Here is a 14854-nt window from a genome sequence, read left to right on the forward strand (position 1 = left end):
ATGAACTTACCTTTCCCTGGATGAGCTGTCACCAATTCATCACTCATGCTCCCAGCTGACAAGGTAGCAGATAAAGTAGTGACCAGAAAGAGGTGATATTATTTTCACAGAACAATAAACAGAAGGGTCATACTCTCCTGCGAGATATCTGTGCATCCTTTTCTTCATTATGTAAAGCTTTTATTGCCACCTTTTTAAATTCTCCCAATACAACAAATTTCTACCTCTGCAGACATAAGCAATACAACTCACAGATCTGTCACAGCAACAGTTCCACTGGCAGAGATTTTCTGTGGAAGTTAAGATCCTTTGAGAAACTCAACAACTTGACCAAAGTTGATAGACCAAATAAAAAAAATTAACATATTTTCGCTTTGAAATTTATGGGTGAGACAAAAATTTGGAATCTCAGACATTTACTAGGAATGTTAGATGAACAATTTTTTATGAACAAATATAACAGTTACTTTATTTATTACTGGAATAGCCCATTCACCAAATAAAACAATGTTGCTATGCAACAATATTTATTCAAGCTAAATAGGAAATGTCCAGCAATTTGTTTGTTTGCTAGGCTCTGGAGATCAGATTTTGAATAATCTCAAAATTAGCTTGTTTCCATAATGATAACTCTTTTCAAGAGTGTGATTTCTATTTGTTCATTGCTTCTGCAGTATTCTAATTATCTGACTTTTAAAAATGTTTTGGCTTCTTTTCTTTTCTTTTTCTTTTTTTCTTTCTTTCAGGAAAACAGGCTGCCTTAGAACCATTTATTTTGCTGAACCTTTTGCCAAATACAACAGACAAATATTACACTTATAATGGGTCTCTATCAACTCCTCCCTGCTCAGAAACAGTTGAATGGATTGTGTTCAAAGACACAATTAGTATTTCTGAGAACCAGGTAATTTACGTAATGTATTAAAATTAAAAAATTTTACATGATAACAGAGAAAAGCAGTTGGCATGTATGTGGTAAAAGCTCATGTCATTCATTACCAGCCCAACAACCTGGCATTTCTTTTCTCTAATTTTAATTTTTTCATACAGCAGTCAAGTTAAAAAATTATTTAAGTGTGTTATCTTTTCCTTTTCTCTCTCTCTCTCTCTCTCTCTCTTTTTTTTTTTTTTTTTTTTTTTTTAAGTCCAGGACTTAATTCTGGGTCATTATTCACCTTATAAGGGAGTAAAAACACACTTCCTATGCCTGCAGACTGTCTGGACTTCTGGTCCAGAGAAAACAAAATGCTCCTTCAGTATTCCCCTGGCCAACTAGTAGGCAGAGCATGTCCAAAAGCAGAATGATTGAGAAGTTCAAGTAGAGTAAATGAGTAGACATACTGCTGGTACAGACCAGCAAAATTTCATTGTCATCTGAGAGAGCTCATCAGGGAGAGTTTGCCCGGTGCCTTTTTCTCAGGGCTTTTGCCTGTTAGAAGAATGTGGTTAATTTGTTATAACTTTATTTTTGTCACCTCTTCTAGTTAGCTGTATTCTGTGAAGTTCTTACAATGCAGCAGTCTGGCTATGTTATGCTGATGGACTACCTGCAAAACAACTTTCGAGAGCAGCAATATAAGTTCTTTGGGCAAGTGTTTTCCTCGTACACTGGACAAGAAGAAATTCATGAAGCAGGTATTTACTGAATAGTCATTCCTCTCTTCACAGGTTGAAAGACAATTTTCAGTAAAAGATTCACTGAGTATGAAAATACTCATTTTAAATTGTGTAGAAAGTAGTACACTATTATTATTCAGAAATGTATCACTTCAGAGAAAAAAAACTACCAATCATAAAACATGTCAGATTAAATGGAGTGGAAAATTAAATGCTTGTCTCAACCAAACATTCAGTGAAGATCACATCAGTTCAAGCTTCCTTGCACTGCCCTTTTAACGCATTTCAGACCTAAACAAAGCTGCCTTTTCAGGGATTTCAAGAGGATTTTGTTTTACAAACCCATTTGATTCTTAGTTGTGTAATGTGGATGCTTTTTCAACAGAAGTTGGATTGAAGTCACCAAATTCATTTCATGCAGGCTACTGAGAAAGTGATAAATGAAAAGAATCCCAAAAGCCAGATTCTGGTCTCTTTTTTACCTAAAATTCCAGCAGGGGAATAGATCTCCAGCTTCCCATGAATCCATGAATTGTATTTGGCTGCTTTGAGACTTGAAAAGAAAAAAATAAAAAATAAAAAATCTAGTTGAATATCTCTGACTTCAGACTAGAAGAGACTCAAAAACTTTCTTTCTTGTAGTCTCATTGCTCAGGTTTTCAAAACCTTAATATCAGAGCAGAAGTCTTTCTTTAAATTGATACATGACCTCCTGGCTTTTCCCAGGCTCTCAAGAGGGAAATGGGAGTAGTTAGGACCAAAGTACCTAAGTGTTACTATGAGTGTCTAGAAAAGGAAGGGAGCAGCACAGGCAAGATAACAGATGAAAAGGCATTTGAAAAAAGGCAAGAGACACCAGCTTGGGAAGGAATCAGTGTGCAGATAATGTGCAAATAATGTGCAGATGACTGTCATCCAGGAATACTGTTGGTCACTTCTGAAAGGAACAAGACAAACATCAAAAGAATGAAAACAAAAGGGAGAAAAGCCTGTCTTCGAAGAACATAGTTGGAAGAACAACACAAAATAAAATAAACAAAATATTGAAGACTCCAAACTTTCAGCTTTAAAAGTTTTATAATATCTTATTAATCTTACAATAGTCTAAGATTTCAGAATCAGATTCACTCATAGACAAATGAGGAAGGGAGGAGAAAGGATAGCAGAGAAAAGTTTGTAATTTGAGTTTGTATCAGGGGGAAACTTGGTACTTATATTACAAAAAAAAAAAAAAAAATGCTTGGAGAGTTAATTTAAACACTTACCAAGACACGAATATTTTGATTCAGTCATTTAAAAAAAAAAAAAAAAAAGTTTTTTTTTTCTGCCTTATTGCTCAGAATTGAGAAGGAAATCATCTTTTCTGGTCTAATGATTTACTTATGCCATCTGGTGGAAATCAGCTGGCATGACTAGTTTCAGTAATGGAAAGAAATGTATGCAACTTGAAAAATTATTTATATTTTTAAATTTGCTATTTCATTACTTCAATTAAAATAATTCAGTATAATGAATAAAATGGTATGTCCAATACAGAGCATGGTGTTTTCAAAGCCCGGTAAGCTATACAATTCAAACTAAATTACAGACTAATACTGCTTCTACTGTTAGCTCACACACACATGCACACAAAATGCTGCATATCTTCCATTAAGTAACTCCGACTAGAGTTCTCAGAACGTCCCACCTGCATACAAAGTGGAAGAAATTTGGTTTTCAAAACATTGTGTTTTGAGTGCCCTCCTGTGTTCAAGTGGTGAATTGCAAAGTTATTTGAAAGAATTTTCTTCTTTCTAAAATGCAGTATCATGGTGTTTGCTTCCTTTAAGAGAGCTCCAAAAAATCTACACCTCTTGCTTTCTTAATTAGTTATAGTGTTTCATTTACTTGCTTTTTGCTAGATGCTCACAGTTGTTTTTAAACATATTCTTAGATTTGAAAAATATTTCCTCATTTATTCCAAATAGAGAATTACTACAAAATTACTCATACAAAAGTCAAGTTAAAATTTTCTAATAAAAATATATCCATCCTCTAATTTTAATAAACAAAATTTAATTAAATTGTAAACTTTGTGCACTTTGATCAGTAATTTTGACTAGTTTAATAGATGAAATAGAGCAATAAAAATGAGGTAATAAAAGAAGCAATAGAGTGAATAATATTCTTTCTCAACATACATTAAAGCACATAGAAAAGGAAATTCAGTACAGTCAAAAAGAAATTCCAAAAGCTAGGGGAGAGGCACAAATTCAGGCTCAGCAACCAAAATGCTTAAAACATGCAGTTTCAATCTTGGCTCCCATTCCAAGATACCTACTTGCTATGGTGTCAAGTTGGGAGCCAAAAATTAGTGAACACTTTTTACAGCCACTTCCATTCATCAGTTCTGTGTCTGACACCAGCATATGGGATGACGAGACCTAGGAAGGCAAACAGTTTCAGCCCAAAAGCAAGCAGCCATGAACAATGCAGCTGTTTACTGTTTTGCTTTAATTTTTCATGTATCACAGTCTATTACTCATTCTTCAGTGATCTTGTGCTAAATAATTTACATTTTCTGCTAATTTAGTCACACAGGTTAATGTATCTTGACCTTGCATAATATTTTTAATCTACACACAGGTATTTTGCCTGGAGAGCAAGGTCCAGGCTCACCAAGAAGGTGTTCATGGGACAGGCCCAGGACTTCACCAAGCTGGGATATCCAGAGCAATGCCCAGAACATAGTAATGGGAGCAGGCTGAAAAAGTCTGGAGAGCATTCCCACTTTGCCAAACCCAAGCTGCCTCATACCTCCTCCTCCCCACTTCTTTCAACATCCTTTGCTACTTATACATTGTTTTCAAGCTAAAGTAAGGCAAAGGATGTTCTCATTGGATGATGGTGTGAAAGGACAAGGGATATAGACCAGATTCAGGCCTTTTGGTTATGTTGCATCCAAAAAACAAACAAACAACCTGTTGGTGCCTCTTACTGCACTTCTACAGTTGATGTTTAAGTGATGAAATATGAAACCATTAATCCAGCTAATCCAATAGGTTCTTTTCCCTCCCAATATGCCTTTTGACTCCTCTATAAAAAGATTAAAACACCCTTAAGAGGTGGGAGAGCTCTTCTAATGCTAATAGGAACTGGATACAAATCTTTCTCAAAATAGAGTATTAAAAAGTGGGGGAAAAGAGGTCTCAGTCCTCAAATTAGCAAGCTTTTGAAAAACTAGTTTTCCAACTCTGTTTCTTTTAATAGTGCATGACACCTCACCTATTTTAGTAGAAAGCAAAAAATGAGGCACTTTAAAGACTTGCACTAATTTTGACAGGAGGTACATCAAGATTTTATTAGAGTAGTTTTTACTGTTTAATAACACACTCCTTCTTTTCTTTCTTTCAGTTTGCAGCTCAGAACCTGAAAATGTCCAGTCTGATCCAAAGAATTATACTAGTCTTCTGGTTACGTGGGAAAGACCTCGGGTTGTGTATGATACCATGATTGAGAAATTTGCTGTCTTTTATCAACAACTGGATGGAGAAGACCAGACTAAGCATGAATTTCTGACAGATGGGTATCAGGACTTGGTAACTGTAAACTCTTCAAGTTTCATACAAAATGGTGATGGCAAAGCTCTTGTTAATTATCTTAAAAGATTAAATGGTAGCTGGGAACTGATTCAGTAAAAAATATATACATATATATCTTTGGCTACATCTTAGAGAAGCTGTACTTCATTCTTTGGCTGCGATGCCACAGAGGTGATTAAACAAACAAACAAAATTCTTTAGACCATAAACAGAGAAAGCATTTGCAGATTGATGTTCTGATTTACCTGTAGTATCACCAAAATGTTATGACTGTGTCAAACTCAGAGCTTCTTAGCCATAAAACCTAGAGCTCCTTAGACAGTCAATTAATAGTGATCTGTACTTCATTGCTTAGTGATCTGAAAAGAATGACCTACACAAGCAGCTAATGAGAATCAGTACTATCATACTGCTATAAGTTTTAAGTTAGTGGTTTACAGCTTTGTGGTATTTCATGTGTGTGATCTGTTCCTGTCAGTCTCTTCAAAGACTCATAAGCTTATCACAGGTAATGTTGCCTAAACTGATTACCTAAAGTAGTATTCTTCATTACATAAGTATGCAGTTTGGCATCCTCTATTTAAAAATTCACAAGAATTTCTTTTCAAAGTTGCCTGAAAAGTTTTTGTGACAATAAAATGTAAAAATCTTATATTAGAGTCCTAAAAGAAAGGACCTTTATGCTTTGTATGAAAAGTGTGTTATGAAAAAAATATTAACATTTCCACATATGTGATACATCTTTGCAAGTAAATGATTACATGTGGTTTTTCTTTTAGGGGGCTATTCTAAATAACCTGCTGCCCAATACAAGTTATGTTCTTCAGATAGTTGCTGTTTGTTCTAATGGGCTGTATGGGAAACACAGTGACCAAGTCATTGTTGATATGCCTTTAGAGGACCAAGGTAAGTGTTCTTTTGAGCTTAGTGATCACTTCGAGCTGAAAATCTACACTTGGTGAAGTAGTTTGTTTGCAAACCAGTTAAAATGTGCAACTGTCAAAATATGCTAAAATGAAATTTCAAAATCACTGCTGTTAACCTTCAGCTTGTTCTTTGCTACTGATATTTTATCATGATATAATTCCCCATTCCTTGTAAACATTACCTATGAAAGATTGCATGTTAATGTTTTTAACTCTAAAAATATTCTGAAAAACACCTACCTTGTTTCAAATCTCACAAGTGTATTTTTTTTAGGAATATGACATAGAGAAATAAAGCCATGTTTGGTATTATTTCTCTATGGATCAATCGTCCTCCTGACTCCCAAAATCCAACCACATTGCCAAAGTGTTAAGGAAACAAGTAATAGAAACCTAAAGTATGACTTATAAATCCATATCAATTGATTTTGAAATTTGATTATTTATGATTACTTGGAGTTTGATTTCAAAGCACTTGCGGTGATGGAATTCCCTTGCTTCTTAATGTTGCCTCGCAAAAAATCAAAAGGCCTAACAAACAAATCTTACTGATTGCACAACCAGATTTACCTCTTCTCTGCCTGCCGGTAAATATGAAATAATGTGAAACTATAGCATGGAGCTTGATCTTGTCCTTAATAATTCTTTACATTCTGTGGAAGTTTCAGCATCAGAATTCACCCTGTGAATTAAGAAACCTATAACTGATTATAAGAACAAACAAAACCTTTCCAATCATGTAACAAACCACTTTTTTTTTTTTTTTTTTTTTTTTTTCAATCTAAGGACCCAGATTCCGGTTGTTTATTTGTAGACTGTGTAAGTTCAGTTTTACACTTAGTTAAGTCTGTTTAGCTACAGCGCAGTCTTTAGCAATGTTGTGATGTACTTGGGAAACCAGGTTAGCTTTTCATTTTGGGGGAACACCGTTCCTTTGCACCAAGAAGGAAAATGAGTCTTGATGATGTTTTCTGCATGAATAGTGAATTAATAATTGTAATAGGCAATAATGACATTGCCAGAAGGAGGTAGAGGTAGATTCAGGTATAGTACGTATAATATTTCTATAAACATCTACCTTGTCTTTCAAATACAATGTATTAAGAAGAATTTTTGGACTCTTATGCTAATATCTATAAGATTTTTCATATTTCTCTTCAGTCCACAAGAAGGTTCTGACATTTCACTTTTCTGTTTATCTCTTATCTGCCTTTTAGTCCCTATATCTCCCCAATTCCTCTCCAAAATTTGCTTATCCTATGTTTGAAATTTTTTTTCAGATGAGATTTCATTTACACAGAAGAGATTTCATTTACACAATCCCACATCCATTTCTGCATGGAGCGATAAATAAATAGTTCAGTGTTGTCATTATTAAACAATAGCAAAGTCAACAACTACAGTTGGCACAGTGCTGCCAACACAGCTTTAAAAGCTAAGAAAAACAAAAACCCAGTGTAGGTAATATCCACAGGATAATCCACCCTACTACTATCATTGTATCCCTGCTGTAGATCTATCAATCAGACCTAGCTGCATACCACCCTGTAATGTGCCATGACTCCCTTTGGAAGGAAATGCAGATGCACAGGCAGGCAGGGAGACAAGATCTGGGACTGGGATTCCAGCACTGCACAGCACACCTGGGGTGCAGGCAAATGTTGCTGGAGACCAAGCCCAGCAAAAGGCTGGTGGGGTGTCTGGCAGTCTGCAGCTGCACAGCAGTGCAGATTTGAGCCCTGCATCATTGCTGTGCTTCTGCTGAGGGCAGCAATGGGTTTGTGTTCATGGCAGTAGAAGGAAAAGTGCCTTGCTTTAGAGATACACTTCACCCTCCAGCATCTCTTCAGAATTTCTCTGACATTTGTCTGATAAGAGATTTTGGTGCAATAAATGTTATATTTAGCAGTTCTGAATGAAGGTCTGATATTCTCCTGCCTATAAAAATAAATTTTTACTCTAATTTATTTTTATTAAAGAAAGAGCAAGTATGGTGCAAGGATTCCAAAGTGGAAAAGTAATGTAAAGATGTATCTATCTGCAGTATGAAAGTATAAACAGGTTAGCGTAACTGGAAAATGTTATTTTTGTGTTTTCTGCCATTTAAACATTTAAATATGTCTCCTTAACGTGAATGTATAAGAATCATAAGAAAATGAATGTATGCAAGCTTTCTTATTCCAAATTTTCTTTTTTTTTTTTTTTCAAATCAAATAATTATAAAGAGGAGAATTAAACATTACACAAATCAGAACTATATAAACACCTGGTTGTTGGTTGTTGTTGTTTTTTTCAAATTTCAGACAGCTCTGAAAATCTGTAACAGTTTCAGGTCTGCTTAAGGTGTTTCCTTTAATTTGCAAGAGCTTCAAAATTGAGGGAGATTATTTCAGATTAAATTAAGTCTTTCAAGGATATTGTAAGTTAAAAAAAAAAAAAAAAGAGAGAGAGAGAGAGAGAGAGAGAAAGGGAGGAGTTTATAATTAAAATCAAAATACTAAAATGAATATTCTACATGATTCATAAAAGCTATTACTTTGTGATTCTTCCTAGCTGACACTGACACAAAGTTGACCCCACAACAGTGGTATATCTGAAAGTTTTAAATGAGGAAAGTTCAGGGAAAAATCCTTCCCATATAATTAGTATGATTGATAGGGGTGTGCATTGCTCTACAGATAATTTATAAACACTATCTTAGCTCTGGATATAATTTTAAAATGCAAATAAATAAATAAATGAAAACTTCCATTCATTTCTAATATTAATGTGTATTTACATACTTATTTTTACTAATTATTTACATCTGAATTAACTGCTGTAAATATAGCAAATATTTTCATATTTAATATCACAAATATGAAATAACAGATATGAAAATGTAATATCTTATGAGAAAGATTTGTTCAGAGCTACTTGATGATTACAACCATAACATCAAATTGGTTTTGTGATCTGCTTTATAGATCTTGAGGCAAAAGGGGATTTCTTGGAGCTCCTGCTTGTGAATTTATGAAAGAAAAGTTATCTTCACCATGAAGACATGAAATAAAATTGACTCACATAAAGCATAAACTAAAAGTTTCATATTCAAGAATTACTGAGTAAGCCAGTTTAATTAAGGTGAAAACCACTGCAGTCACCTCCAGATCAATTAATCTTCACATTAAAAGTTAAAAAAGCATGAGACATGTGGAAGTATTAGGCGGGCCCTTTTCCGGAAAGAATTCAGCCCTTGGAGTGGCCACTCTTAAAGAGGGAAGTTTCAGTACACAAACCTAGTGTTCAGAAAACTCACAATCATTGTTTTAGCCTTCTCCTTCTGAGATGCTTGCAAGGGGAGAGTGTTTCTCATGCCTTCTCCGCACCCTGTGTGTAAACCAAGGTTCTCCTTGCCAGTGCTCTCTAATAGGAATGACCTCTTTTGACTCTCTGTCATCCTCTGTCCCCCCTGTTGATTTCTAAAATCATTTTAATTTGTGGAATCAGGCCTCAGGATCTCTGATATGACATCCCACAGATGATCATATTTGAGACTTCTGCACGTTGTTTTATTCCTAAACTGTTCAGGTGGCAGCATTTCAGCTTGTGATAAAGTGTGTATGCACAGATGATTTTTTTCCAATCTGTTTCCAATTAGTGAAAGCCAGTAGCTGCCGTACCTGATGTAGCTGCCCAGCCTCCATTAAAAGTAAAGTAAATCACATACATAGTGCTTAATCAGCTTTGATGAAAGTCCAACTTTTACTTACCAATTTTTTGTTTGTTATTAGAATTGATTTTGAATATCTGAATGTGTGCTTTGACTCTCTAGATAACATCTGTATAGCTCTGAAAGTTCTGAAGTAGTTTGTAGAATCATTAATACCAGTGGTATTTAATTGCTTTAACTGACACAGGACACAAAAATAATATATCTCTCCTCTCATCATCTTGTGTGGAGGAGACATTGGTTGGGATTTATCAAAAAAAAAAAAAAATGCTGGGATATTGCTTTTAAATCGATGGCAGCTCATAAGGTCAAATGATGCTTTCTTTGTGAGGGTCTAACTATGATATTTCTTTGTAACTTGTCTTTGTGAGTGATTTATGTCCTAAAAACACTAAGCATATACTCAGTGTTTCAGTTGAGGGTACTTTTGTCTAATGTTGTACTGATAACTGTAGACATCTGAAAGCTAATTTAAACAAAAGACACAGGCTTCACATTTTTCTTACTGTGAAATTTATTACATAAGACAGTACAGAAGTTTATGGTGTGTGTGTTATTCTACACTTACAAATCAGAAGTTTTTTAAAGATTTTCATTGAGTTTAAATATAGGGAATGTTTCCTATTTCTGTCTTTTTAATCATTTCTTCATCTGTCATTAAAATGCATTATTATATAAAAATACATCTTCAAAACTTTCTAACTAAAGATTTAACTATTTAAAATGTAAGCTCTATAAAAAGCAATATGTGGTTCCAGAATAAATAAACAAATTTGTTTATCAACCTATATTAATGGGTTGTTTTTTCGGGGGGCGATTCTTCTGATTAGTTGGAGGATGTTAGTACATTTCTATAATATGCTCCCAAAACAAAAACTCAGCAACAGGGTTAACAGAGCTTCAGTAAGTTTGTGTCTCTAAGGCTTTTGGCATTTTTATGACCAAATAAAATTAAAATGCCTTGGTAAAATGGTAGACAATTGAGTGTTGTTAATATATATAGTATATACATATATATATAAAATATTTATGTTTATGTTAATGTCTCTCCATAGAAGCAACAGCAAGAAACTATAGAGTCCTGCTTCTGGAATTAGAGGGCACATATCATATTGTATAATCTGGCACAATTAATACGTTTTATTTTTCTGATTGTCTGATTAGAGATCAGCTCAAGACTAGTGACCACAGAATGAATAGGTAGTATTTCTCTGTACTTTTATTTTTCAGAGAAGTCTCTTGAGTTCATAATATATGATATGGGTCTACTGTAGAAAGACTTTTCAAATTAATGTCTTATGATGTTTGATTTCTATCATTGAGAAGCCAGGGAATATCATTATCTCCTCCTCCATCCCTTCCTCCCCTCCGCTCCCCTCCCCACCCTACCCCGGAGCCTCCTAGGCTTCCAGGAGTCAGAGGTAAGATACTTTTTCTCTATATCATTAATAAAAGGTTAATTCATTACCAATTACCAAGCACTTGGTAATATATAAAAAGTTAGTTATTGAAAAACAATTTATGAAACTTTTGTGCAGGTTCAGTCAACGTGTTTTTAAGCTCTAGAATCTACTAATAAAATAGACCTTGTTTGTGTAATAAACTTTATCTAATTTTATGTTGCATATAATATGTGTCTCAGTGTGTTTGGAAATGTAGATATGGACAGACTGCAGACAATACAAATTATGTCTGTCTGACTTTACAGAGATAAGAAGTATAACTATGGTATCTTTATACTAGAGTACTGAGACAACTCCATTTGGGAATGACAGAGGAGATGTAGACAATTCTGTGGGATGTTGTTGTTAGAATCACTTCCCAGGCTGAGAGACTGGCATTTTCACTCAGTGTAAATCAAATTCAGAATCCATGTTAGCACTGATGAATAGACAGGGCACTACAACACTGCTTAAGAGAAAGAAGAACTAAAAGAGAAAGAAAGACTAAGAAAGGGAATTGGGTTTTCTGAAGATAAAGGGAGCAGTAGATTGAGTTCACACTGTGGAAAGGGTGTGCGATTTCATCACTCAAGGCCATGCCAGTTTGATTTGAAAGTTTCTTCTACCTGCTTTGAAGCCTCTCTTTCTGACCACTATCACAAACATAATACTGGTTTTGGTCAAAAAGACAGTGAGAAAGAAGGTGAGAGACTACCTCTATTCTTTAGAAGGAAGGATTTTCACATGGATTCTTGCTTGACCCCAGAAGCTTTAGAGTATCTCTTTGAACAGTGCCCAGTACCTGGATGATATCATCCACATCTTTCATGGGATTTGGTACAACTGGGTTCTGTTTCTTACATTGTAGTGGAGACAAGTTTGAAGACCTTAACCCCTGGAGCCATGACTGTAATAATGGGTGGGTCTGTTTAGTCTGCCCTGACAGAGGCAGAGGCCAGTGGTGAATATGATGTCATGGCTTGCAATAGTATGTAACTCCAAGCATGAGTGCACAAATGAGGAATTTTCTGTACAAAAATTATGGAACAGATCATTTTACAAGAATATATTTGGAACTTGCTGAGTAAACGTGGAGAAATTCTTTATTCCCAGACTGACTTTTCTCTTTACTGTATTTCAGCATTCAACTGTGGTTTCTCATGGACAACATTCTCATAAACTTAGATGTGTTTCCGCAGTGCATATTCAACATATAATGCAGTATCAAATTAGGGCCAGTCAGGACTATTGTAACTGAAAGCCTCTGGCCTGGATGAGTTCTGTTACCCTTAGCGCTAGGAAGCTATTTGAATTCTTCAAACACAATCTCAATAAATTCAGACTGAATCTCAATAAATTCATTAACTAATCAACTGGGTCCTTGTGGAGTCAATAATTTTGTGAATTTAAAATGTTGGGTGATATGGTTTATATTTTTCTTTTATAGAGGCTGACCTCATTCCTGAACTGAATGAAACTGAAGAATATGAGGTATAATATTCATTTCCTTTTGAAAGAGTATTTCAAAGTAATACACACATTTCAATAAAATGAAATAGATGTTCTGTGAAAATTTACAGACATATGTCACCAACTGAATATATTTACTGCATTTATGCATACATACATATGTATGCATATAACACCTTCTCTTTCAGCTGTATTTTTCCATAGATGACTTTAGAGATATCTCATTATCTAAACACGTCTGTGGAGCTGGAGATATATGGAGAAGTAAGGGAAATTACAGGATATAGTTGCACGCCTAAGTATTTTTGAAAATGAGACATCAGGTCTTACCTCTGAGTGAAGTCGATGACAAAATTGTTCATTTAGAAGAATCAAAGTTGTAATTCAGTATTAAGCTTTTTAGAGTTGTTTAAAGAGAAATCTGACTTGGTCTTACTTATAACAGGAAAGTCTTGTAATGTGGTAAACTAAAGTAAGGGAGGAAGGCACTTGTGCTCAAGAATAAGATTTGTGTGTGTGCACTATGGGTTGAGTTTAACAGCTATTATTCCAAATCATGAAATTTCAAAATTTTTGGAGGGTCAGTTGCCCTTACTTCTTGAACTCAAGTTAGAGATTAAAGTTTATAGTATAACTATTTCACATAATTTTAGATGTTTTTATGATACCCTTTTCAGACTTTATAAAATAGTGCTAAGGACGTGGTTTAGTGGTAGACTTGGCAGTTCTAGGTTAATGGTTGGATTTGATGACTCTAGAGGTCTTTTCCAATCTAAATACTTCTATGATTCTATGATCTACATATTTGGTAACTAGGTTTCTTGCATCCTAGCAAGGAGAGAGATGTAAATATCACAATTAAATTATTAAAATAGATCAATGCAGATTTTACAACATGGGCCTTCAGTAAGATCTACATTGGTGTCAAGTAATCCCTCGGGAATTTTATTTTACTGTTTCAATTTCTGACCACAGTATTCTCACTGTGTGACAAGTCCCTGTTAGTTAATTGGAGAGATAGTCCGTACATTGGAATGAAATCCAAACCTGAGAGTCATTTCTGAGGTCCCCTGTGTGGTGTGAGTGCAGTATATATTCCTAAAACAAAAAAAGGGACTGCTGTGTGAAACACAACTCTTGTCTTGTCTAGTGGTTAAAGACTGAATAAACTTATTTGTTCAGTCTATTTTATTCAGTCTCTAGTAAGACTGAATAAAAGTTAACTGTCCTATCAGTTGTGTGTCCCAGTTAATAGTTTGCTCATTCATGTTTCATTTGGGGCACCTTACTTCCCAGACCCTTCACTTTGCATTCATCTCCCTGCAGTGCCTTTCTCACTTCAGTGCAGGAATGGGACATCAACTCAGACTAAACTGTAGTGGAAACAGAGGGTTTCTCAGACTGAGAATTGCATACCAGTCTCCTATTTTCAGAGTGTTCTCAACATTATGGTCTTGAATAAAAACAGTTGGGAATTACCACCACATCATCAAGCTGTATCTTCAAAAGAAAAACAGTTTTGATTGTATTTGCAGAGCAACTTTTTGCATGGGCAGATTTGCATAGGACAAGAAGGCCTGCTTTTAAACTGAAAGAGGGGAGATTTGAATTAGATATTAGGAGGAATTTCTTTACTATGAAGGCGCTGAGACACCAGAACAGGTTGCCCAGAGAAGTTGTGGATGCCCCATTCATGGAGGTGCTCAAAGCCAGGTTGGATGGGGCTTTGGACAGCCTGGTCTAGTGGGTGGCATCCCTGCCCTTGGCAGGGGGGTTGAAACTATCCTATAAAGGATCCTATAAAGGATCCTATAAAGGATCTTTCAGGTCCTTTTCAACCCGAGCCATTCTCTGATTCTATTATTCTGTTCTGCGAGAGTTTATGTCCTGATGGTGTCTATTAGCCATAAGTGTGTCTATCAAGTCAATGGAAAGAGTTGTGGTCCTTGTACAGAGCTGTGCTGCACATTTTGCAGTGTTGTGTGTTTGGTCAAGCTGTGCTTGCTCAAAACAGAATTCCCTCCTGAGCAATTTAGATGAATGTACTCTACAGTTTTGGATATGGGTCAGGGGAAGTTGGGGACAAGGACAGGATTTGAACTTTGG

General features: G+C 35.2%; 1 protein-coding gene across 7 annotated transcripts in view; it reads left to right on the plus strand.

Moving 5' to 3' along the window:
- Nucleotides 1-14854, plus strand: part of PTPRZ1 (protein tyrosine phosphatase receptor type Z1) — a 138443-nt gene that overhangs the window by 85563 nt on the left and 38026 nt on the right. For all 7 annotated transcript variants that reach the window (XM_068669591.1, XM_068669593.1, XM_068669592.1 and 4 more), the window contains exons 7-11: nucleotides 747-904; nucleotides 1485-1635; nucleotides 5011-5195; nucleotides 5978-6104; nucleotides 12726-12769. In XM_068669591.1, the coding sequence (XP_068525692.1) occupies nucleotides 747-904; nucleotides 1485-1635; nucleotides 5011-5195; nucleotides 5978-6104; nucleotides 12726-12769 (665 nt within the window). The remainder of the gene's footprint in view (nucleotides 1-746; nucleotides 905-1484; nucleotides 1636-5010; nucleotides 5196-5977; nucleotides 6105-12725; nucleotides 12770-14854) is intronic.

The sequence above is a fragment of the Anas acuta genome, chromosome 1, assembly GCF_963932015.1.
Source record: "Anas acuta chromosome 1, bAnaAcu1.1, whole genome shotgun sequence".
Taxonomy (NCBI): Eukaryota; Metazoa; Chordata; class Aves; order Anseriformes; family Anatidae; genus Anas; species Anas acuta.